This window comes from Dromaius novaehollandiae, chromosome 2, assembly GCF_036370855.1.
Source record: "Dromaius novaehollandiae isolate bDroNov1 chromosome 2, bDroNov1.hap1, whole genome shotgun sequence".
Lineage (NCBI taxonomy): Eukaryota > Metazoa > Chordata > Aves > Casuariiformes > Dromaiidae > Dromaius > Dromaius novaehollandiae.
Genome location: NC_088099.1, coordinates 46,659,851 through 46,683,803, shown reverse-complemented (window position 1 = coordinate 46,683,803; position 23,953 = coordinate 46,659,851). Strand labels below are relative to the sequence as shown.

The 23,953-nt window shown below is 39.0% G+C and overlaps 3 protein-coding genes and 1 long non-coding RNA gene across 4 annotated transcripts in view; 2 read left to right on the top strand and 2 right to left on the bottom strand.

Moving 5' to 3' along the window:
* The first annotated feature begins 1,926 nt into the window (after window positions 1-1,926).
* Window positions 1,927-15,917, top strand: MIOS (meiosis regulator for oocyte development). Its single transcript, XM_026099496.2, has 11 exons — window positions 1,927-2,103; window positions 3,133-4,499; window positions 4,712-4,810; window positions 5,762-6,019; window positions 7,347-7,516; window positions 8,357-8,422; window positions 9,366-9,524; window positions 10,110-10,262; window positions 11,937-12,141; window positions 13,231-13,360; window positions 13,598-15,917. The coding sequence occupies exons 2-11, from the start codon at window positions 3,203-3,205 to the stop codon at window positions 13,692-13,694; spliced, it is 2,634 nt and encodes an 877-aa protein (XP_025955281.1). The 5' UTR covers window positions 1,927-2,103; window positions 3,133-3,202; the 3' UTR covers window positions 13,695-15,917.
* On the bottom strand, window positions 8,356-10,738 carry LOC135327484 (uncharacterized). The gene is made up of 2 exons (XR_010387661.1): window positions 10,591-10,738; window positions 8,356-8,489 (listed from the first exon to the last, which is right to left on the bottom strand). It is a non-coding gene; the product is annotated as an uncharacterized LOC135327484 (long non-coding RNA).
* A 1,820-nt stretch (window positions 15,918-17,737) lies between the features above and the next one.
* RPA3 (replication protein A3) lies at window positions 17,738-22,183 on the bottom strand. The gene is made up of 4 exons (XM_026099503.2): window positions 22,049-22,183; window positions 21,756-21,830; window positions 19,727-19,835; window positions 17,738-19,225 (listed from the first exon to the last, which is right to left on the bottom strand). Exons 1-4 carry the CDS (start codon window positions 22,145-22,147, stop codon window positions 19,143-19,145), a joined length of 366 nt encoding a protein of 121 aa, XP_025955288.1. The 5' UTR covers window positions 22,148-22,183; the 3' UTR covers window positions 17,738-19,142.
* Window positions 22,184-22,303: 120 nt separating this feature from the next.
* UMAD1 (UBAP1-MVB12-associated (UMA) domain containing 1) overlaps window positions 22,304-23,953 on the top strand; it is an 81,978-nt gene continuing 80,328 nt past the window's right edge. Inside the window, exon 1 of the mRNA XM_064506374.1 lies at window positions 22,304-22,337. The gene's annotated coding sequence lies outside the window, so the exon portion shown is untranslated. The remainder of the gene's footprint in view (window positions 22,338-23,953) is intronic.

Sequence of the window (23,953 nt, the reverse complement as noted above, 5' to 3'; positions counted from 1 at the left end):
TGCTGATGCACTGAAAAATACTTGACAAGTGCTGGCCAGCTCAAAGTACCATCAACTTTCTATTCTGGAACACCCTACATGCCATCTGTGCCCCATATGCTAAGGAATAATAATTATATCATTTGAGTTAAAAAAAAAAAAAAAAAAGCAGCAGACTGCATCATTTAAAGGCCAAAAGAGATTATTCTTCTGTTATGACCTCCTATATTACATGACAAAATTTCAGGAACTGATTCCAGCACTGTATTTGTAAAATATGTAAATAAAATAAAACATTTCTTTTAGTTGATTTAAAGAGTTCCAGTGTTGGAGAATAATACCATATCTTTAATATCTGTTTCAGGGATTATTTCTTCTTCAGAATGTGTACCCACTATTCTGCCAGAAAACATCAAGAGCCATGGGCTCCTACTGTGCCTTCATCTGCAAGCCCTCTATTTATAAGTATAAACTGACATAACGGATAGGAAAATATTTTTCCACACAGAAAATGTCCAGACTTTTTAGGCCTGTTTTGGTTTGTTTTCTGAAGAACTCCAACTTCAAAGATACATCACTGCAAGTACTTCAGAGGGATTTTAGGTCACTTGTCATCTTCCGACTATAGAAGTAGATTCTCTAGTTGACCTAGACATCCCATTATTCAGCACTTTCTCTACCAAATTGCTGAGAGAAAAGAAGTTTTTCTGTTGTGGTGCATCTGTTTTGTAGACCAAGACTAACATAAAGCACATCTCAACTGTGTCACCATTTGGAGCAGAAGTATTTAATTTTCAGTTTGATTAATACATTACAGAACTACTTGCATGGAAAGCAAAACTATACCATAGAAAATTAAAATTTTATTTAGAAACCCCCCCAAGCTTCCCATGTGGAAAAGTTCTGACAGATTTTTTTTTATAAGCTCTATTTTTCAATCACAACCAACTTTCTTTTCCTGATCGCAAAAGTACTGGATTTATTGCATATGCATGAGTAAATCTGTATGTATCAGTAACACTGCTGTTACTGAGAGGCACTCCAAAATTCAGAAGCTAGGAGAAGTCCTGTTACCAGAAACCTATGTCACATCCCCACTCTGTCTTGGAAGGACTCTGGTGAACCATTTGGAAGATAAACTGGCAACAGCAGCTTACAAACTGAATAAAATTTTCTGGCTGGTTTTACATTTGACATCTCAGTTCATACTCATGGCGTTTTCAATTGTTCCACATTTGCTAACTAATTGCACTTACCCTTAAAATCTAGGTATCCCTACCAGTGTTACTCTTTTTCCATCCTTTTCTGTCACTGGCATGCTTATCAACACACACCTTTAATTACGATAAAGACACTGAGCAACCTTACATTGATCAGTGAGAGTATTTCAACAGGTAAAACAAAGAAGCGGGTATCAAATGATCTTTTTCCTAGCTGTGCTGCCTTCATGGGGTGACCTCTAATCAGCCATAGGAATTTTCATATCTTCATTAAAAAACAAACAAAAAATCCCCCCACCCTTCTCAACTTAAACCCAGTCACATAAATCCAAATCAGGATCTGATATAGGCTGATCTATGTGTATTTTGACAATATCTGTTTACAGGCAGGTAACTGAGAGTCTCAATTTCGTTCAGAAACGCCGGTGTCGCCACCCCGGGACACCAAGCACTGCCCCAAACCCGGCCTTCCTGCTGGGTTTAAGGGCCGGACGCGGCAGGCCCCACGCGCGTGCCCGGAACCCCCCACCCTCCGCACCAACAGCCGCTTCCCCGGCAGACGCGCCCCGCCCCCGCGCACCCTGCGGAGAGGACCCGCCTCCCGCCGCAACCCACCCTCCCGGCAAGAGGGGGCGGGGCTTCCGCTGGGCCAATGGAAGGAGAGAGCAGCGCCCCGTCCCGAAACCGGAAGTGAGCGCGCTCCTCCGCAGGCCGGAAACAGTTTGCGGTACGCCATCCCCTCCGCCCTCCCGCACCGGAAGTGCCACGAGCTTTTCTTCCCCGCTGCCTCCGCAACCGGAAGCCGTTGTGCGCTTCTCACTCGTCCCCCTGGGCCGGTGGGGCTGGACTGGGCCGCGGTCCCAGCGCTGCCGGTGGCGCGGCGGCGGTGTCGGAAGCCCCGCGGGTGGGTGAGCGGCTGCTGCGCCCGGGGCGCGGCGGGGGGTGGCGCTCCGCTCCGTTGCTGCTGTTTCCCGGCGGGCCTCGCCACATCCGCACTCCGCGGGCCTCCGCGCCGGGAGCCGCTGCGCCGGAGCGTTGGGGAGGCGAGGCCCGGCCGGGCCGGGCTCCGGCCAGGGCGTCCCTGCGCCGCCCGCCGCGCCCGGGAGCCTGGCTGAGGAGCTGTGGGAGAGTGGGGGCAGGGGAGAGTAACCCCCAGGCACAGCAAGGAGGCTCGGGGAAAGGACATAGTGCTTAGTTTTTATATTTTCCCCATCTACTAAAACTTTTCTCCCGAATTTAGAAGAAGGTTATGGGATTTATGCAGTCCCCTTCTTCGTATGTAGGCACACGTAATGAGTCTGGACATCCAGCTGCTGAAAACGTAGATGAAAATTAGCATAAAGCTAAGTTTATGAACACCACTCTGCGACATATTCAATGAAGTCCAGGTGGCATTGGTGCAGGAAACAGAATTAGGAGCAATAGAATAAGATGAGCAAAAAGTTACATTTCTGTACAAATCTTGAAAGAGAGTCAGCCTTTTTAGGTTATAGAAAAGACTCCAAAGAAAACAGACAGACTCTAATTTCTGTCAGTTGGTGCACTTAAATTAGGCAGAGGAATCTTTTTCTACATGTGCTAGGGCGTGACTGTTTACCAGCAGTGCAGCCATTTATCACGCCACATCACATTTCAGTTGATCCTTTCTTCCTGGCATAATAATGAAATAATACTGGCATGGATTTTGTAAACACAGTAAATCCTGTTGTTAGTTTGTAGATGGCTGTGTTGGTTTCTGTCTCAGGGCGTATATTCCAACAAAAACAAAGCATGCCCCAGAGAAAGTGACGTAATGTGGAGATTGCTTAAGGTTTGTTAAACCTTTGGGTTAAAAGTAATTCAGAACCGTGCCGTTCTTTGTTTAAGTATGAGCTTGGATTACAAAGAAATTTGTTTTTTTGATAACATTGCTACAAATTATTTTTCTCAACAGTTTTCTTGTGAATGGATATCACCTGAATCCTCCTACAAGAGTTTAAATTGCTTGTAAGCATACCCTAAATATGAGTGGCTCCAAACCTGACATTCTTTGGGCCCCACACCATGTTGACCGTTTTGTTGTATGTGATTCAGAATTAAGTCTTTACCACATTGAATCTGCTGTAAGTTCAGAACTGAAGGCAGGGTCCCTGCGGTTATCAGAAGAAACTACAGCTACCTTACTGTCAATAAATTCAGATACACCATATATGAAATGTGTGGCTTGGTATCCAAAATATGATCCTGAATGTCTTCTCGCTGTTGGACAGGCCAACGGTCGAGTGGTACTTACTAGCCTTGGTCAAGATCACAACTCAAAATCTAAAGATTTGATAGGCAAAGAGTTTGTTCCCAAGCATGCACGACAGTGTAATACCCTAGCATGGAATCCACTAGACAGTAATTGGCTTGCTGCTGGGTTAGATAAACACCGGGCTGACTTTTCAGTATTGATCTGGGATATTAGTAGCAAATATGCCCCAGAGACTGCAGTTGCTACAGAGAAGGTGAGACTTTCAGCAGGAGATGCAGAAGCAGGACTGGTAGTAACAAAGCCACTTTATGAATTAGGACAGAATGATGCTTGTCTCTCTCTTTGTTGGCTTCCACGGGATCAGAAGCTTCTTTTAGCTGGAATGCACCGAAATCTTGCTATCTTTGATCTAAGGAATACAAGCCAAAAAATATTTGTAAACACCAAGGCTGTTCAGGGAGTGACTGTCGATCCATATTTCCATGATCGTGTAGCTTCTTTTTATGAAGGTCAGGTTGCCATTTGGGATTTAAGAAAGTTTGAAAAGCCTGTTTTGACCTTGACAGAGCAACCAAAACCTCTAACAAAAGTAGCATGGTGTCCAACAAGAACTGGACTGTTAGCTACTTTAACAAGGGACAGTAATATCATTAGATTGTATGACATGCAGCATACTCCTACACCTATTGGAGATGAAACTGAGCCTACAATAATTGAAAGAAGCGTCCAACCATGTGAAAACTACATTGCTTCGTTTGCCTGGCATCCCACAAGTCAAAATCGAATGGTGGTAGTGACTCCCAATAGGACGATGTCTGACTTCACAGTTTTTGAAAGGATTTCTCTTGCATGGAGTCCAGTAACATCTTTAATGTGGGCTTGTGGACGACATTTATATGAATGTACAGAAGAAGGAAAGGCTAGTTCCTTGGAAAAAGACATAGCTACCAAAATGCGGCTCAGAGCTCTGTCAAGATACGGTCTTGATACTGAACAAGTTTGGAGAAATCACCTCCTAGCTGGAAATGAGGATCCTCAGCTGAAATCACTTTGGTACACTCTGCATTATATCCTTTATTTTATCGTATTATTTGATGGTATTACTTCTAAAGAAATAATATACCTTTACATGTAAACCAATTATATGAAATGCATGAAAGTCTTAAACAGTGCAACATCGTATAAATCCTTTGTGTATGTTAATAGCATATGATCTTTTAGTTTAAAAAATGTTTTCCAAATGTTTGGGAAAAAGTAAGCTTCCTATACATGAAAATACTTATGAAGCAATATACTGAAGATATGGATCAAAAACTTTCAGGAAACAAAGGTCCCTTAGTTTATGCTGGCATTAAGTCAATTGTGAAGTCATCTTTGGGTAAGAATGTTCCAACTTTCATATGTCATAGCATATTTACACAGTAATGCACTTGTGGGTTCATTTACAAGAATTATTAAAAGAGGCTATATAAGAATATAGAACAGAAAGTATTTTTGTTTGTGATTTAATGTATATAACTGAACAGTTTGTATTACAGTAATTTCCAGAATTTTTGGTGTTCTTTGAAAGTCAGTCATAAAAACAAAATACTTTAGTGTTTGAGGTAAATCTGTAACTGAACTATTTCAGACACTTGTGTTTTGACTGTGATACCAAAAATGATTGTTCCTCCCATAACAATTTGTTATATTTTTCTAAGTTCTACATAAGGGTGTAATTCTAGAAAACGGTCTTTACTGTAGTTACTGCTAATGTAATAAATGCATTTATGTAACTGTTTAAATAGCTTATCTTATTTTTGAAGTCATAATCGCCCCTTGTGCATCGCATTATGCCTCTCGTGCTCAGTGAAGTATTTATTAGTTTAATCTGTTATTTAAATCTTTTCTTCTCTGTTCATTGTATGCTTTATTAATATTTACGCTCCTTGGAGCAAAAAATAACTCTTCAATGCTGGAGAAGCTTCCAGCATGTTCATGCCTGCTGAGAATAAGAGAACCAGTGGAGCATGTACTTTGACTGAGTATTACGTATTTTCAAATTCAACACTCTGATCACTTGTATCAATTTTTTAACAGGAATATGCAAAATCTTAGGGTTTGGAGAAGAAGACTTAGTGGGAAATATGTGTCAAGTTTAGATGCATGATTTCTAGCAGATTGAAATAAGCTCTTATGTATGCTGCTTACCGTTGAGTTACTAGTGATGTTAAAGTAGTAAAATATGATACTCAGCTTTTGTACTCTGCTTTACTATTGAAATCAAAGTATTACAATTGCAATTTAAATTTTTATTTAAATCATGATTTAAGTTATTTCCCCTTTTTAGGAACAACAGAGAACCTCAGACACAGTAGGAGTGGATCTGATAGACAGGCAGATATTATTCAGTATCTCAGTGAGGAGAGATCCTTGGCTTTGCAGCTCTGTGGGTGGATAAAGAAGGGAACAGACTTAGATGTGGAACCTTTTTTAAATTCATTGGAACAGGAAGGAGATTGGGAGCGCGCTGCTGCTGTAGCACTTTTCAACTTGGACATACGGCGAGCAATACAAATCCTAAATAAAGGTGCTTCCTCGGGAAAAGGTGTGTATTGTGTTTAGTATCTTTTATTTTGGAGTTATTTATCATCTTAGCAGATTTTTCTGTAAACAAAATTCTGTAAGGCAGTATGAAAGAGGTACCTTCAGGCTTATGAGATACCTGCTTGACTTTGGCAGTGGTTGGGTTGAAGCCTGAGTATTTGAGAAATGCTGATCTTTTACTCCTTTCTTTGATGCATTTTTAAACTGAGACTATTGTGTGCCATACTTTCCAGTTAAAATAGATTGTTTGTTTTAGAATTTCCTATAGGTACATACCCCAAAAGTGTTACACTCAAGATTAGTGGGACTTTTTTTTTTTTTTTTTTAAATCTTTTAATGACATGCACGTTAGTTAGATGTCATGTATATCTTTCTGTTTGGCTGTGTGCTGCTTTCTGCTAGTGCTATGGCTGTGGAGTAACTGAAATATAATATTCAGGATTTGCAGAAAACATTTGTTTTGGAGTAATATTTGAGCAGAATTACAACATATGAGGGAAAAGTGAATGCTCTTAGAGCCAGCAGCTGGAAGTGTTTTTGTTCTGTTCTCTTGCCAGTGTTACTTCTACAATTCTGATTTGCATCTGTGTTCTCTTATAAAAGCCTGTCTTGGCACTGCAACAAAAATAACTATAGGTGGGTAGGTACAATTCTGAAGAAAAGGGGAGTTGTTAAGGTTCTTTTAATATTTGAGAAGTATTAATTAATACTGGGGGGGACGATCTATATATGTGTGTCTGTATGTCTTTTACATAGGAAAGGTTCAGAGGTCCAGACTGGACTCTGGTCATCTCTGAATTAAAAAAAAAAAACAACAAAACCTTTTCTGATAGAATGAATATATAGATGAAATAGCCTTTAATGTTTTTAGGAAATTTGTTAACTTAAAGCTGTTACAAAATTCAATTGTCATCCTCCAGCTAGCCCTGTTAGGTAATGGCTATACATACAATCCTATCTTTTCTTGTGGATATGAATTATGGTAATGACAATGTTTTCTGATAGTAGTAGTGATGCATATAGCAGTTGAAAACTATTCCAAAATACAAGAACCAGTGTGATGTTAATGAAAGCATGACTCAGGTAGTCATGCTTGTGGGCTTGTATTTTTGAGATTCGGTAGCTTAGCTGAACAAAAGCATTTAAAGCAGAAACTTAAAAAATGCTAGCGTATGCAAATTTATTTGTTTATTGATAATTGTACATCATTTGGTCTTGCACTTTGACAAAACATTCTGTTTCAAAATGATGCTTTCAGTTATGTTTTTAACTGGATTTTTAAGTCCTAAACTTGCATATTATTTCATGGATTGTTTTTAATAAATCAGGTGATCTGAACCTTAATGTAGTAGCAATGGCTCTGTCAGGCTACACAGATGAGAAGAACTCACTTTGGAGAGAAATGTGCAGCACTCTAAGACTGCAACTGAACAATCCCTACTTGTGTGCCATGTTTGCTTTTCTGACAAGTGAATCAGGTTCATATGATGGTGTTTTGGTGAGTAAATCTCTGTTATGTTAAATTTCCTTTAAATAATATGTACACACCCACACCCATATGTACATACGTACTGGAAGTGCTATATATGAACTCCATGAAATAATCAGATTAGAGTGTATTATTTTCTCCTGGTACTGGCCAATATGTGTTTTTTCTTCTAAATAGAAGAAAAAATGTTAGTGAAAAGGTATTAGTGGATGTTGCATTAGTGAATTAAATAAATAAAACATCTGTAAGCAGCTAAAATAGAGGTATAATTCATACAATTTTTAGAGGAACTATAAAAGACATGGCTTTTTCATATATAGTAAATCTATTAAAACTCAACGTGGAACTCTTAAACCATTAGAAATGCATTTCTTTCTTATATTTAACTATATGGTAAAGGGAGGGAAGTTGATAATGGAAGAAAAGGAAACAAAATGTACAGGGAAGTTCACAGAACTCTTATTAAGCTAACTTCATTGAATTTTATCTTATTCTTTTTATCTTATCTTATTATTTCATATTTATTTGTTAAAATAATTTTATTTTGCTGAAATAATATGTAAACAGGATAGTTTTACATCTTCTGAAGTTCATATAAAATTGCCATGGAAAAGCAAACCACACTTACATAAACATATATATATATAATATATATTATATATATATATTTGAATGTAAATAAGTCAGTGGATACTTAGCATTAACTTTCCTCAGATGTGATGCTTTCTTTGTAAATCATCAAATTCATAGTATTAGCTATACAATAAGACAAATGTTCTGATTTTTACAATGTATCGAAAAATTGGAAAGTTGCATGTGATGGTAGTATTCCCATTTTTCTCTCCCAAGTATGAAAATAATGTAGCTGTGCGAGACAGAGTGGCATTTGCTTGTAAGTTCCTCAGTGATGCTCAGGTAAGTCTGCGGCTGCACATTTGAGCAAACTGTTGAACTGTGGCTTTATTCATCAACTGAAGGAACTCTGAAGAGGAGGGGGTAAACAGTGGAAGCAATGAATCATTAGTGATTTGTATTTCTCCTCACAATAAGAAATAAACTACGGTATAACGTGATCTTCAGTTTGTACGTTCAGTTTGATTTTTGTGATAATTAAAAAACCCCCAAAACTATTAATGACATGCTAGTTATTAAATTATATTCTATTGACTCTGTCTATCTTACTGGAGATTATTTGTATTTATATAATTGTTAGTAATCTTAACTTTGGCATATATTTGATAAACATTCAATATTGTTCATAGTATAAAATGTATGATGGGAGGGTGCCCTAAATTTGGTAGTAATTTACTTTTGATTCTGCAACAGACCATGCTGAGGTCCTATCTTATGTGCTTAGTCAGGTCATATGATGGTGAAGAGTGCAGCACCCAGGAAACAAGGCCGCTGAAGTTGAGTTACAGTGTGTCACAGCTTGTTTCACAGTCATACTTTCTTGTGTGGCTTACATTTAATTGCTGAACACAGTTTAGTCTTTTGATTTTGAAACATGTTTGGTGAAACTTACTTTTATTTCTAGATGTTCAACTTCTCTTGAATTTTAAGGTTTGAATTTACAGAAGGAATATTTTCTTTTAAATTCAGTGAAGTGTCTAAAGAATAATAGGTCATCTCCCTCTTTCCACTTCATATCAGGAGGCTTAAAGTATGTAGATAAAGATTTGCATTGTTGCAGCATAGTGAATCCATATTCATTTTTCTGTGTAACATTCAGTAAATAGAATATTTTGTTAGCAAAAGAGAAGGTAGTTCAAATCATTGAAAGTTTTGTCATGTGCCAAAATAAATGAGTTAGAAAGGGGTGAACAGAAGGCAAAAGTTAAGTAATTTTTTTTTATAGTTGAATAGGTTTATTGAAAAGCTGACGAATGAAATGAAAGATGCTGGGAATTTGGAGGGAATACTGTTAACAGGACTGACAAAAGATGGAGTGGACTTGATGGAAAGTTATGTTGACAGAACTGGAGATGTCCAGACAGCAAGCTATTGTATGTTGCAGGTTAGTGTTTCTCTCAAAAATAAATCTTTATGTAAGAGAACTAAACAGACTTTCTTTAGCACTATAATACAGTGTCTTGTGAACTAAAAAGTATTTTAGGAAGTATATTCTGGAGGTATCATGTCTGGTTTATGGAACCATCTGAAGCTGCAAATACACATCTTCACTGTCTCTGGTTGGAACATTTTGAGATAGTAGGGGAAAAAAGGCAAAAAGAGGAAAATAGTTCTTTTCACTAGCTGAACTGGGAATAACAATTGTCCTGTTTATTATTGGTATGTTTCCTGGTAGGTTCAAAGCATGCTTTAATATATATACACTCTGATATGTGATAGAATTTTATAATCCTTGGTCTGACAGATACAAGTTTTTAGGAAGACATAGCAGCACAAGTATTTTCAACCTGAGAAGCAGACTTAAGAAAACTAAGTTTTAACAAACTTAAGCTACCGTTTAGCAGAAAATTCATATTTTTCTAGATGCATTACACTTATCTTGCAGTATGCCATGTAAAACCTTTTTCAAAAGTGTGTGACTTGTATTATGAATGTTTACTGTGTCTGGCATTTTTCCTGCCTGCTTTAGGGCTCTCCATCAGATGTACTTAAGGATGAGAGGGTTCAGTATTGGATTGAGAACTACAGGAATCTCTTAGATGCTTGGAGATTTTGGCACAAACGTGCAGAATTTGATATACACAGGAGTAAGCTGGATCCCAGTTCAAAACCTTTAGCCCAGGTAAATGTGATTCTTTTATGAAGAAGTGTGGTCATTCCAGAAAGGAGGGAGGCCTAGTACTTCTATAGAAAAAGTTTTTAGCTGCACCTTGGCTTTTATGAGGATTCATGTTGCAAAAGAAGCTTTGGACTAAGACTACCCTAAAAATGTAGCCATGTTTCTTCAGGATAATTTGGAGGAAAGGAATAAGGAAATGTTTTGGTAGTTCAAGAATAGGAAAATATGGCAAAAAAATTTACTTTTCTTCATATCTCATCTAGGAAATCAGTTCCCTACCATTTTTATTCAAGTGTTCTCTTCCCCCCCCCCCCCCCAACCTTTTTCTTACCTTTTCAATGATAACTTGTCTTTCAGAAACTTTTACTTTTTAGCACTTTTTCTGGGGAAACTGTTTTCTTTTTCTGCCATGTTGAAAAGCAAAATCAGAGGTGCTTCATCCAGCTGAGCAGAGGATGATGCTGAAATCAAGGAGTTAAACCATGAACCAGTTCAATTGGCTTTGCTCTTACTGAACTGATTCTTAACAGTTATTTTGAAGCCCTTGAATCTAAACTAAAACCGAACAACAGCTACTCGCATTATCAGTTCAGAATATTAGCTAAACCAGAAACTGAATCCCTGTCCAAATATTATCTGCTTAACATCTGGTAGCATTTTTAGATGCCATGGCTTGACCTCCCTCTATCATTCTCTCATGTCTGTCAAGTATGTACATTGCAAGCCTTAGTGACCCAAGGGTCTGTAAGGAAGGCTGTTTTTTAATTTATGCATTCTTCACAGCTGTTGAAGGAGAGCTCCAGCTATACTGCTCCGAGTGGGAGGGAGCTGAATTTTCCACTTGTTCTTTCTATGATTAGCATAAATGGCCCCTAAAGAGTTTTAAGTATGTGCTCCTCAATATCTAGCCGCAACTTGCAGTGTGAAGTATGTAGATAAAGATTGTTAGGAAAATCCTTATATTGGGGACTCTGGAACAGGTCAGCTGACTATAAAGAGAGACATGATTTTAATTGTACAGTAAGCAGAGTAAACTTCATTTCTTTTGTTACTTCACATATAACTTCTTATAATCGTACATAATATGTTTCCAAATCTTAGCAGATATGCATACTTTTATGTGCTTTTGAAGTAAATGGGTATCATAAAAGCCTGCTTCCCTGAGCTGCATGTCAAAACGATAAGCTGAGGTGTTAGGAATGCCTTCACAAGTAACCTTAGCTTTCCAGCACACTCTCTAGAGTAGCTGGGACTATGCCCTCCTATAAGCTGCGTGGAAAGACATAGAAGCTCTGTGTACTGTATATGCTGTTTGTGCCTGGCATCGATTTACTGGGTATGGAGGAGGAGAGCAGTGGCAGTGTTTGCCTTTTCAATACTTGCATTTTTCCAGCTTGCCAATTCTACTGGCCATTCTAGGATGTAGGAGACAAATTATTATGCCAAGAGCACAAATAGAAAGGAGCCAATGGCAGAGAGGCAGAAGTTGTTAGTTAATGCCCCTCTATATCTCAAAGAGTCAGTAGCGTAGAGCTTCAATTTTACAAAAAAGTTCTCACATAAATTAGTTTGTGATTAACAGAGTGGTGAATATGTTTCTGTTAGCTTGACTGGAACAACTTTACTCATAGTAGCAAAAATAGAAGCAAAACATTAATTGGCTTTTGTTCTCTTTAGGTGTTTGTGAGTTGCAATTTCTGTGGAAAGTCAATTTCTTACAGCTGTTCAGCTATTCCTCATCAGGGACGAGGTTTTTCCCAGTACGGAGTTAGCGGTTCACCAACCAAGTCAAAGGTTACAAGCTGTCCTGGTTGTCGTAAACCCCTTCCTCGCTGTGCACTTTGCTTGATAAATATGGGAACACCAGTTTCTAGCTGTCCAGGTATGCTATAGTGCTTTTAAGTTATTCAGTTAGAGTACTAATTTAGATGCCAAATTAGCAGTTACTGTTGGAAGATCTTCCACTGCACCTTTTTCTTTGTATTTGTACTCATCTTGTAAATATTCATGCTCTTAATTTTGAAGGAAGGAGACCATAACTGAAAACTTGTTAACCTCCTATCCAATTCTGTGATGAAACCTATGTCTCTGTTTTTTGGTGTCAGGCAGCATGCACAGTTAGTTGGTTTTGACCATTTTTTCAGTGAGAATGTCAGTGAAGTTCCATGGTTTAGACAGACAAAAATATTCAGGTGTTGTGGTGTTCAGGATTGAGAGTCTTAAAGTTGAAGAAATGTGTTTGCTTAAGATGAATTGTAGGGAGAGTACAGAAATCTTGGAATGTAAATTATTATTTTTAACTGGAAGAGGAAGAGAGAATAAATTTAATACAGTATACTTTCTGTCCCTAAGTACGAAAGAATATACATATCATGCTATCACAGCTAAGAAATGCTACGACTAGAATCTCTTGGTTGTAAACGTCTTGGGCTCAGTGTTATACAACATCGAAATCTTCATTTTATCCATATTTATATGTCAGTGTTGTTACACCCACGAACAACTGTGCAGTTGCCATCTCTTCATATATCTTCTCTATCTTCTCATTCTTTCATTAATCTGTGTTATGACCTTTATATTGTAATTGTTCCAATTCATAACTTAGATTTTGTTGGTTGTTTTGGTGTATTTCTAAAGCAGAACACTTCATGTGCAGCAAAACAGGTCAATAAATGACTGGAACCAAAATCAATCACTGAATCACTCTTGAAAGAGATTTTGTCTGTAAAAACTTTTTAATAAGCAAGTTTAGCATGTCTGTAAGATACAAAACAATAGCTGAGCAATATAATTCTGGTTTTGTTTTTTCAGAAGTTCTCAGCTGTTTAGTAATTTTACTGACTTTTTTTTAAAATCAGGCCACTTTCTTCACATGAAGCTCCTAATTCCAAATGTATTTGAATAATGTTATTCAGACTGAAATGTAATGATTTACAAGCATGTTTGTGGGGTTGGGCGTGTGCCTCTACAGGAGGATCCAAGTCTGATGAAAAAGTGGATCTTAGCAAAGACAAGAAGTTAGCCCAGTTCAACAACTGGTTTACCTGGTGCCACAACTGCAGACATGGTGGACACGCTGGGCATATGCTCAGCTGGTTCAGGTAAGTTGATTTATAAACCTTTAGTATTTTACTTAAATTGTGTATGCAGCACTGAATAGGACATGCCTCCTTTGTAGTATCTACTTTTAAGTTTTGTTTTTTTAAACTGTATGCACAAATTTTATGCTGTTGAGTTTTTTGAGAATATTGTGTTGCTGCACAGGCTTAAATTTACAGATTACAAAATTCTTGTTAGTTTTATTTTACTGTTTTTTTTTCTTTTTTTCCCCTATCTAGGGACCATACTGAGTGCCCAGTTTCTGCCTGTTCATGTAAGTGTATGCAGTTGGACACAACAGGGAATCTTATTCCAGCAGAGACTGTCCAAGCATAAATACTAAGTTTGAAAATGTGGGGTGCTCTGATGGATTTCCATAACAGTCCAAGCATATATTTTAGAAAGTTGCTTGTGACTCACTGACTGTAAAAAAATAAATTGCTAACAGATTAATAAACTGGTGTGTGTATGACTGTGCTTGGTGGAAGCAGATACTCCTGAAATGAGCCAACAAGCCTCTGCATATATTATGTGGGCTTTCTTCAGTAGGCTAAAGCAGTTCAGCTCAAAAGCACTCCTAGGAGTTCTGCTAAAATTCAAAGCACTTTTAACAAAGTTTTCAGGGTAGTGCCCTTATGTCCGTTTTCCAAAAAAAAGTTTATATGCTGTGTTTAGTGAAAGTGGGCCTCCAAAATAAACACCTGAAGAGTGTTCTTTCGAAGATCTCACGGTCATGCTGTGGATTCCTCCTTTCATTCATTGATCACTCTTGTATGCAGTCATTTTCTTCTAAAGTGCTACTACTAATTGTATTCTAAAGATTGTTATTTTAAAGAAAAGTCCATTTCTTTCTGTTCTCAAGTTCTGTTAATAGTAAAGCAGATCTTTGCAATTCAAGATCTTACAAGATATACCTACCTACCTAGCTGATGTAAATTTTAATGGTAGCAGTTTGGGGGGGGGAGTTGACCCTAACAAGACATCTGCATCCTGGAGGAGAGTTCCCTGAAAATCATGTGTCAGTTTCAGGGCAAAGTGCAGGTAAACTATAGGGTAAACTGATTGGGTTAAATTATTTTTAATATAGTGCTGTGAAGATCTGAAATCTCAAAGACTGGAGACTTGTAAATATTCAGTTTTAAACTACATGCTGAGTCTTGACTACAAATGAATAGCAAAGATATTTGAATGCTAAAGACGTCTGGATAATTGGGATTTACCTGTGCTTCTGAAATATGCTGGGAAGTGTGAAATGAACCAGTAAATGGTTTTTTCCTTGTTAGAGTATTTATTTCTCTTTCCAGTATTTTTGCACACCTGCTTCAGGTCACTAGAGATAACACCAGTTTCCTCCCCAAAAGTTGCACAGCTTTAGGTCATTGACTAAAAGTAGTTGTAGATATATTACCAGCTGAAAGTGAGATTATTTATGAACTCATGAGAAAGTCAATGATACTTGCTAGTACTGTGCTAGGAGCTAATCAGTATTGTTGTCCTTGATTTTTGTAGGCAACAAAATTCACACAAATTAGGGAAAAAATCTGTTTTAAGGTATGTGATAATAACATCAGTTTATTTGGTGTGTGTTTATTTAAGTAACTCATTAAGTAAATGAGTTACTTAAAACTTGTGTGCTATGAAATACTAAATGGAATGCTAGCAATAAACTGGTACCATATTGCCAGGACTGTGAAAACTGGTGTTTTGAAAGGGAATATACTGTTATATACCATTAATTTTAAGCACGTAGTGTGGTTGCAACAAGATAGAATGCAAAAACATATTTTCTGTAGATGTACATAATGATGCATCATTTGGGACTTTTAGTTATGTTTTCTGATTTTAATGTTGGTGTTGTAAATACATGTTACATTTACTCTGATCTAAAATTCGTGCCAAGCGACAGACATTTTTAAGTTCAAATCTAAGAGGTACTTGAAATTTTAAGTCAGCTTGTCATAGAAGACCAGTAAATGTTTTTGTTTTGTTAGAATATTTATTTCTCTTTCCAGTATTTTTGCAGCTGTTAAGAGAGCTTTGTCAATCTAAAATGTCCTCCATTAATAAATGTAAACTGGGGTTTAATACTCTGTGTAAATATAGGCAATAAAACTTTCATCTAATGGCAACGAGGATTTGTAAGTGTCAAGCATATGCTTTTATTCCTCTGCTGTAACAATGATTAGCAAATTTTCCTGAGAAATTCCATGTCTAGTTGAATGCAACTAATTTACAATGTCTCATTTTCTTACATGAAGAAAACTCATTTACAACATTGTAGAGTTGACTATACCTGTTTGTGTCAAATTCTAACATTTCATTAAATTAGAAGCATACTTTGATTCTCAGCATGTCTTTGAAACATTTTGGATTATGAATGAGTGTATATTCTGACCCAGTATAAGTAGTACCAGCTTTGGCTATTGTAGTCTGTATTCAAGCTTTCAGGCCAATAATTTCACTGTTTGCAAAAGGTTAGTATAAAATGAGAGGTGTGTGCTTTTAATCATCAATTTTTTTCTTGCTTTGCTTTTAAATTAATAAAATTTGTTTTGTGTGTGTGATCTGTTGTCATTTAACCAAAAGTATAGCTACAGCCATTTAATTAACTGTTATGTTATGAAGTTATGTTTACATTTTACCGTTTCCTAGTATCTGCTGGATTCTGTGTACTGGAAAGCCAAGTGTTTGGATTAAAAGTTGGGTTAATCTGGATTTCTGAACCAAATTAGTATTAGCTGATACAAAAGAGGACTTTCTAGCGAGATAAAATGAAATTGTGACCGTAGGAGTATAGAGCAAGATGAAATTATTTTTCAGATGCACTGACTAAACAGCAGCTATGAAATGTGCTAAAAAGGACAATTTGTAATGCAAGATTTGATTGTTTTTAATGTAGATGTAGTTTAAAACCACTTTACAGCATAGTTTATCAAAGTACTTTAGTTGTAATCCCACACGTCAGCTAATGTCTAGAATATCCCTTTTATTGATGTTTGTATACCTCCCTCTTCCTGCAGTTCAGCAAGCAGCAAACTGACTGTGTAAAATAACAGCCTGTCACCAACAGGCACCTGCAAGGCCTACTGAAGCTTCTGCATTTCATGTACTTCAAGTCAGAAAATTTTGCTCTCCACTGGTTCTGATATCAAGATAGGCAATAGTATCAGGGTGGTTTTTTTTTTCTGTTGTTAACAGCATCATTATGACATAATTTATCATGGGGTTTTAGTGTTTTAACTAAACCCATGGTAGAAAGATGCCAGCTCCCCCCCCCCTTTTTTTTTTATTGTATGTGTGACTAGCAGTCCAATTACACTTACTCAAGTCTGATGCCTTCAGGTTGGGATACTGCCATCTATGCCAGATGGTAAAGGAAGAGGTGATGTGATTGTGGCCCCTTGTCAATGTTAGGAAGTGTTCTCTGGATGTTTCCTCACAAATGCCATGGAAAATCATGCCAGGCCCCAGAAGTCAGACACAAGTGCAGTGGAAACAGTAGGTTTATTGCCCTGCTCCAAACTATAGTTATTAAGTGCAGATCTGACCAACAGGTACCTCCCCCATTGCTTCTTCTGTCGTCTTGCATGTTCTTCCCCTTTACCACCCTCATCTCTTCCCAAATAAACAACCAGCCCCTATTTACACTTTTGCTATTTGCCCAAGTTTTGCTGACATGATACCCTTTTTTGGTATTTATGATAGGGTTGCTCTGATACTTCCCATTTGGTAAGCTAAGCTGCTGTGGCAGTTTCTCCCACCTTTAACTTGTCAGTGTAGTGTCTCCATAAATGAGGGTCAACCATTTCCATGGACCTTCCTTTCTCCGATACCTGGAATGCCTCCCAGTTTCCCACTTTGTGATCCTCTTGGTGTAATCATTGGGAAAGTGATGTCTAGGCCCTATAGTATCAATTTCACACATTGCTATGCTGTTTGTGTAGCCATACAGTAAGGGTAGGCCATTTAGTCACATTCCTTGGCACAGTGTAGGGAAATGGATGAAAGAAATGCACACAGGGAAATTACTGATTTTATACCCCTTGCCTACCCAAATGTCATCACTGCAGGAGAGGAAGAATAAGAGACTTGACTGCTTATGACAAAGGGATACTGTGTCATTTACAACCCTGGTGCATTCTGATACTCATATACAAGGTCACATATCCAAGAATGGTCTCCTTAATGGGGGTAAAGTGCTACAGCCATCTAGCGGCAGAATTGATTTTATTAGTTCTGGATAGTTTGGGGGTAACTGAAAACAATTTATGTGTAACATTCTACAGAAGAACATATAGCTGCACAACATACCAATTTTCTAAATTAGAATGCTACAAAACAAAGACTCCTAGGAAATACCTAAGAAAATAAGTACACAGTTATTAAGTGACATTTTGTTTTATTGAACATTGTTGAGCCCTAAATTATAGCAGTGATAGCAATATAGCACAAAGCATGGTAGCATCCAACATGGACCTTCTTGCTCTAGTTTGCAGTACAAGACTTATACCTCAAAAGCCCTCCTCCTTCTCAATGACAATAACTTTGGTACTATCTGTCTCCTAATTACAGAAGGGAAAAAAATGGATAACTTGTTAACTTGATGGCTGGCTGGCTGAACTAATCCACTAATGTCTTGTACATATTCTGGTAGTACTGCAGTTCGCAGTAACTGATACGTGAGTAAAGAGTCAAAAAAAGTAAAATGCTCCTTGATTCAAGATATCAAACACTTACAAATTGTCTCTCCATAAATAACCATAAAACTAGCATTCTTAATAAGGCACTATATCTAAATATTAAAGCTCAAAACTGTTCATATGAAAGGTTAATCAACATGGATACTAAAGAGATTTAAAATGCTTTGAAATATGTTATTCATTAATTCACAGAGAACATTTCAGAAGTTACTTTTTTTTACTTTGTGCTACCTTAAGAGATCTAAGAGTTCTGTCATGTACTAAGTAGCTTGGAGAATAACAAAGTTGGGAGCTCTGTGGAAGTTTATATGATTAAAGTAGTCATGACATGCCTGTTAAATGCTTGGTACTTCTGCTTAAGCTCCCACCAAGATCAAGGGGTTTGATGGAACTCAACAGTGCTTGAAATCACCAAGCCTAATTAGACATTTTCAGCATCATGAACATCAGTGCAAAAGGCAAGTATCCTGTACACTGCGTTATGTTAGAATTAGAACTTGTAAGGTAGAACTTGTGTGAGGTAAAATAAAACAGGATCACTACGTATCATTGAAAATTGCACTCTAAGATATAATATTGACACTAATAGTTAAATGCAGTCAGTTTTTTTTTCTTTTTTTAAATTGGATGAGTGGCCATTACCAAGATGCAAAATATAAGTTTATTGGGTATAGAGTTAAAAGTCATATCAAAGTAAATAGCGAGTTAAAAAAAATATCTTTCTATTAAATGCCCAGTGTCTTCAATAGGAGTTTCCTGCTAAGCATCCTAGAATCACTAATAACAAGAACAAAAAAAGCCTACAAAAACTTCAGTTTCTAGCAACTCAAATCTTGCAAGAGAATTTCTTATGGATTCAAAGGGTTTAAATATATACAAACAGTAAGATTGCCACAGAAGTGTTCTGCTTCTGACTGAATAAACTCATTTTCAATGAAAATGTTTTTCACTGGCCACATGTGGCATATTTAACAGCATCTTTTCAGTATATTATTTGGAAATCTATGCAACTTATCATGCTGTCGGACAAGAAAGCTATGGTGTTGTTGTCTTCTTTGAAGTTCCAAATAAACACTAAGAAGAATCAATTGTTCCTCATAGGACCAAATGGGAAGTATTCAGGGAATTCATGAATAATTTTTATTGCTTCATTGTAGAGTTCCAGATCTGAAGGACGGCAAAGAAAATGGTTGTGATGCATAGGTTAAATTCCCCAATAGCAAATGACAGCATTAAAACGTTGCTTATTTTAGAGCAGCATAGCTGAGCCTTCTCCACTTCTGCCCTCATCCTCCTTAGTTCTGCCCAAGCCCACCGAATTTTCATTGCCTGAAGGATTATTTCTAGGCCAGCCAACTGCACAATCAACAAGCTCCAGTGCAAGGTAAGGGAAGATGAAGAACCATGTGGCTGGGAGCAGAGGAATCACTGGACCACAGCCATAATCTAGATCAGCTCAGGCTTTGAGTTCGTCCCTACCATTTAGCATTAGGGCAGTATAATCTCTGCGTAATTTTTCCCATGGTAGTGTCCATTCCTACATTCTTCTCCATATCTGGCAGCTTGAAGAATGACATTGTGCAAAAGAAAGGATTATCAGGCTCTCCCTTCTTGAGGGAAGCAAGTTCAAAATGCAAAGTTAATTTCTTATAAAGGTATATTACTTACCAAAAGGACTTTTATCTTCTCTGAACTGGACATATGACATACACATGATGGTTGCCTGATTTGTTACTCTTCCCACTACTTCAAGAACTCCTGATATCTCTTCATCTAGCTAGAAAACATACCAAAAATGACATTAGCATCACCAAGTTAGGTGCAGTGTCTTCTGCACAGAACTTGATCTAGAAACTCTCAGCAAACTGAAGGTTTGTTCATTACAATAGATTCTGTTTTGTGTCATGCAATATGACTGGAAAAAAGCAAAAGCCTTGAGTTACTTACAGATGTACAGTTTTTGTAACAGACATTTCAGTTCTAACAGAAAAAAACTATCACGAAGCATCAGAAGGAATATAACACCGTAATGGGTATATACAGCTGTGCCATTTAATCACTGAACAGAGGTAGTAATCTAGGACACAGTCAGCAGAAGAATCCAGGAGATTTTAATGCATTACTACTCTCTCAAGTGATCTGTCAAGAAGTGTTCAGAATACAAGGACACTGGCATTAACAAGCCTTTGACTGAATAAGAAAAGAAAAAAAAAAAGCTAAAAGTTATATCTTACCACATGTAGATTCAAGTCATGTAGATTTAACTTATTTTTTTAAGTTACTCATTTTAAGAACGTGACACTATTTCTACAATGTCCGTCTAATACAAGCCTAATACTTATTTTTAACTTTCTAGTCAGCTTTCTGGAATACAGAAACAGATCTCCCCTCTCCCCCTGTAATTTTGTCTTTTTCTGTTGAAAGCAGGGACTACACACACACAAACAAAGGAAACTCTCAAAGGAAGAAAGGAAGAAAGTTAGAAAGCATTTGATAGATAAATCTAGAAGCCTCTCCATTTATGCTAGGCAAACCAGAGAGATGGGCCTGGCATGGTATTTCCACACACACTAGTTTCTCCTCCCTCACCTAGTCATACAGGACTGGAACACAGACTGTGAAATGCCTAATGCAACTATGCATCTATAAGCTTTGCCCATCTACTCTGTTACAAGAAGTTGTAGAATCATAGCTCAGATGCTGACACCTGAAGTTTAACAACCCAAGACAGGAAAACTTTTCATGAGCTCATGTAAGAATTAAGAAACAGGCAGAACTTGCAAGAAAATGTCTTTCCTACAAGATGAAGATGAAAACAGCAAGCTTCACATTTATAAAGCAGAAGTCTTTGCCAGATCCAACCGCATTTTTCTTCAGTAACATGACATTCCTATCTTGAAAGCCAGTGAGTATCACACAGAATTCATTCACAGGAAATGGCAGATTAATCAGTGTTTAACAACTCATTCACATAAATGGATGGAAACTATGGACATATTCAGTTAAGCCATAGCATTTGCCATCATAGATACACTATCTGATAGCTGGAAAAGTCTGCAACACAGAAGAGAATGTCAGAGTCTTATTCCTTTAGTAGTAACAGAGGAACATGGTAACACAGGAAGCAAAACTTCTTCACAGCATTTATGTGCAATGAATATACAAATGCTTAACTGCTTAACGATTTTTTTTTAACAGAAAGAAAGCTTAAGCTGCTTAATGAAGTTCACTGGAATACTATGAGAAGTGTTCTAAGAGGACAATGAAGAGTCAGCTCAAGACTGGATTCCTGAGAATAGTCTGTTAGGGATATAAAGATGGTCAGTAAAGAAAGAAGAGAGAAAAAAAGCATAATGAAAATAAAGCAAATAAATATAGTAGAATATATCACATTGTAAGCAACAAATAGAGTAAGACAAAGTAGCCAACCAGTGATGTCGCTGAAGAAAGGGAATGAATTGACTCTCTCAAACCATCTGAAAACTGTTGAACTGATCAGCATCAAGACTGCAAGTACAGTTGTAGAAGCAAGCAGCACAGAGAAAGAAACAGGTGGAAAAGGGAAAAAATGAGAGATTTTGCTTTTCCCAACTAAAAACACAATACATGCAAGGCGCGCATAGATTTCAGAAAAGACAAAGCCCCCGCTGTCTGAAAGAGGCAACGTCAATTACTTCCAAAGTGATCCTTAACTGACCGGCTCGCTCAGCTCCACAGTTGTATGCTTTCCTTCCCCATCCGAAAGGACAAAGAGTTTCCCAGTGGGATGAATCTACAAAAAAAAAACAAGTCCGCGTGCTCGAAACACGGCTGCAAACGGTACTGAGGCAGCTCTTCTACGCCAGAACCGTGAGGCGCTTCAGGTGCTTCTCTACCGCCACCCGCGGCCAGCTCCCACCCGCCCCCAGGCCCAGCGGCGGCCCCTCAGCCCCGGCCGCGGCCCGGGGAAGGCCGCGCGCGCAGCGGCAGCGGCGGGAGAGGCCGCGGTACCTTCTCCACGCGGCCCACGAAGCAGACAGGCTGCCCGATATACTGCGCCAGGTGGCCGGTGGCGATACGCGGCCGCGGCACGTCATGCACGTCCCCCATCGCGGCCCGCTTTCCCGCCCTGACCGGGGCCCCCGCCGTTACCCCGGCAACGGGAGAAGCGCCCGGGCGGGACTTCCTCTTCGCCTGCCAATCGCCTGCTGCAGCGGAGGGAAGGCCCGCCCCCAAACTCCCGCGCCCTGACGTCATCATGAGCGCGCTGCGTGCGGTGGCGCGCGTGGAGATAGGTTCGGTACGTGAGGTTGACTGCGTGTGCGGGGTGTTGTCTCGTGACGGAACACGGAAGCGGAGGCGGCTGTGCGGCGGCAGCCGGGCTGGTGGGGGCGCGCCGGTGAGTGAGCGCGGGGGGCGGGGCCGTGCGCGAGCGCCCCCCGCGGGCGGGGCGGCGGCGCTGCGTAGCCGCGCGGGCAGCGCCGTCCGTTGGGCGCGGGGCGGGGGGGGGAGAGGAGAGGGGGCCGCCGTGGGGCGGCGCTTCCCGGTCCCCTGGGCCTGGGCTGGGCTCGCTGCGGCTGCTGCCTGGCGTGGCCCCTTGCCTCGGCTCTGCCGCCGGCCTCGGGCTCCCCAGCTTTATTTTCCCCTTCCGTTTCCTCGAAGACCCCGATCCGATGCTTTGCGCTCTTTTGCGTCAAAAGGGAAACCTGAGTGGCCTGCTTTCAAACTATTTATGAATATGTTCCCTTTTCCCAGTTGCAGGCCTCTGTCTGATACATATTTTGCCCTTTTCCCCAAATCTCTTCAATTATGCTTCTTTTTCCTCTTACCGAGCATCTTGCTCTGTACTGACTATTTTTCACTGTTTTGTCTAGCCCTTTAGAAACTCATTATGCACTTGCTTCAGAGTATGAGTGCTAAAGCTGTACTTTCCTGATTCTTACTTGTTTTGCAGGGGTGTGCACTTTTTACATGTCTGTGTTGAATTATATTGAGAATACTGCATGGCTGTTACTAAAGTAGTATCTGAGCATTTCACATTAAAGAACATACGCTTGCTGCCATATTGGTCCTGGGAGTTAGAGTGAATTATCTCTGTTTTTTGAAATGCAACAACTAACTGACATAACACAGAGCTAAACTCTGGACATTGGTGCATTCACCATAAAATCTCACCTTTTTCAGTGTTTTCTCGCAAATCTTCCATTGTGTACAGGAGTTCCTTCAGCTTTCTGTTCCCTTGCCAGGACTCATATTTCAGGAAACGTTTGAGCCTATCTAACACTGCTGCGTCTTAAAAGGGCAATCCCAATACCACCTCTGTGCTGGCTGTCTCTTCTGACCCGAAGTGGGTTAGTTCAGCTTGCTAATTAGCAGAAAGCAACTTTGTTACTTTGCTGGGTTAGTTTTGTGATGGCTCAGCAAGCTGAACCAGCTCACCAAGGAATCTAACTACTGCCAGAGCCTGCACACAGCCAGAGCTGTGGGGTCATGGCTTTGGTGGGCTGCAGGTGAACGTCATCCCATCTCCTGGCACTATGCCGTTCACCTTTTCTGTAGTTCATTTGCCAGAGAATATGATGACAGTGATCATTCAGATGATGATCTGAATGACACATAATCAACATGACAAAGCAAGATGCAGCTGCTGCAGAGTGGCCCTTTAAGGGCCATTGGTGCCTGCCAAACTGGAAGGGTCAGCTATTAGAAAAATACATCATAAAATTTTTTACACATGCGTCCCTGTGGCATGCATAGTCACTGTTGAAGTTTTGCAGTCAAAAAGAGAACTGTTTGTTGGAAAAGGAGTAGGTTTGCAATCTAACAAGGGTATTGTATCTAATAAATGCCTGGCTTTCCATTTTAGCATATTCTATTTTCTTGAGAGTTTTATTAATTATAGAATGTTGATATTAG

Coding starts and splice junctions, on each gene's coding strand:
- MIOS (XM_026099496.2), top strand. CDS start 3,203: ATGAGTGGCTCCAAACCTGACATTCTTTGGGCCCCACACCATGTTGAC. Junction 4,500..4,711: donor ACTTTGGTACACTCTGCATT/ATATCCTTTATT, acceptor ACATGAAAATAC/TTATGAAGCAATATACTGAA. Junction 12,142..13,230: donor ACCAGTTTCTAGCTGTCCAG/GTATGCTATAGT, acceptor GTGCCTCTACAG/GAGGATCCAAGTCTGATGAA.
- RPA3 (XM_026099503.2), bottom strand. CDS start 22,147: ATGGGGGACGTGCATGACGTGCCGCGGCCGCGTATCGCCACCGGCCAC. Junction 21,831..22,048: donor TCGTGGGCCGCGTGGAGAAG/GTACCGCGGCCT, acceptor TTTTTTTTGTAG/ATTCATCCCACTGGGAAACT. Junction 19,836..21,755: donor CTGTGGAGCTGAGCGAGCCG/GTCAGTTAAGGA, acceptor TATGTTTTCTAG/CTAGATGAAGAGATATCAGG.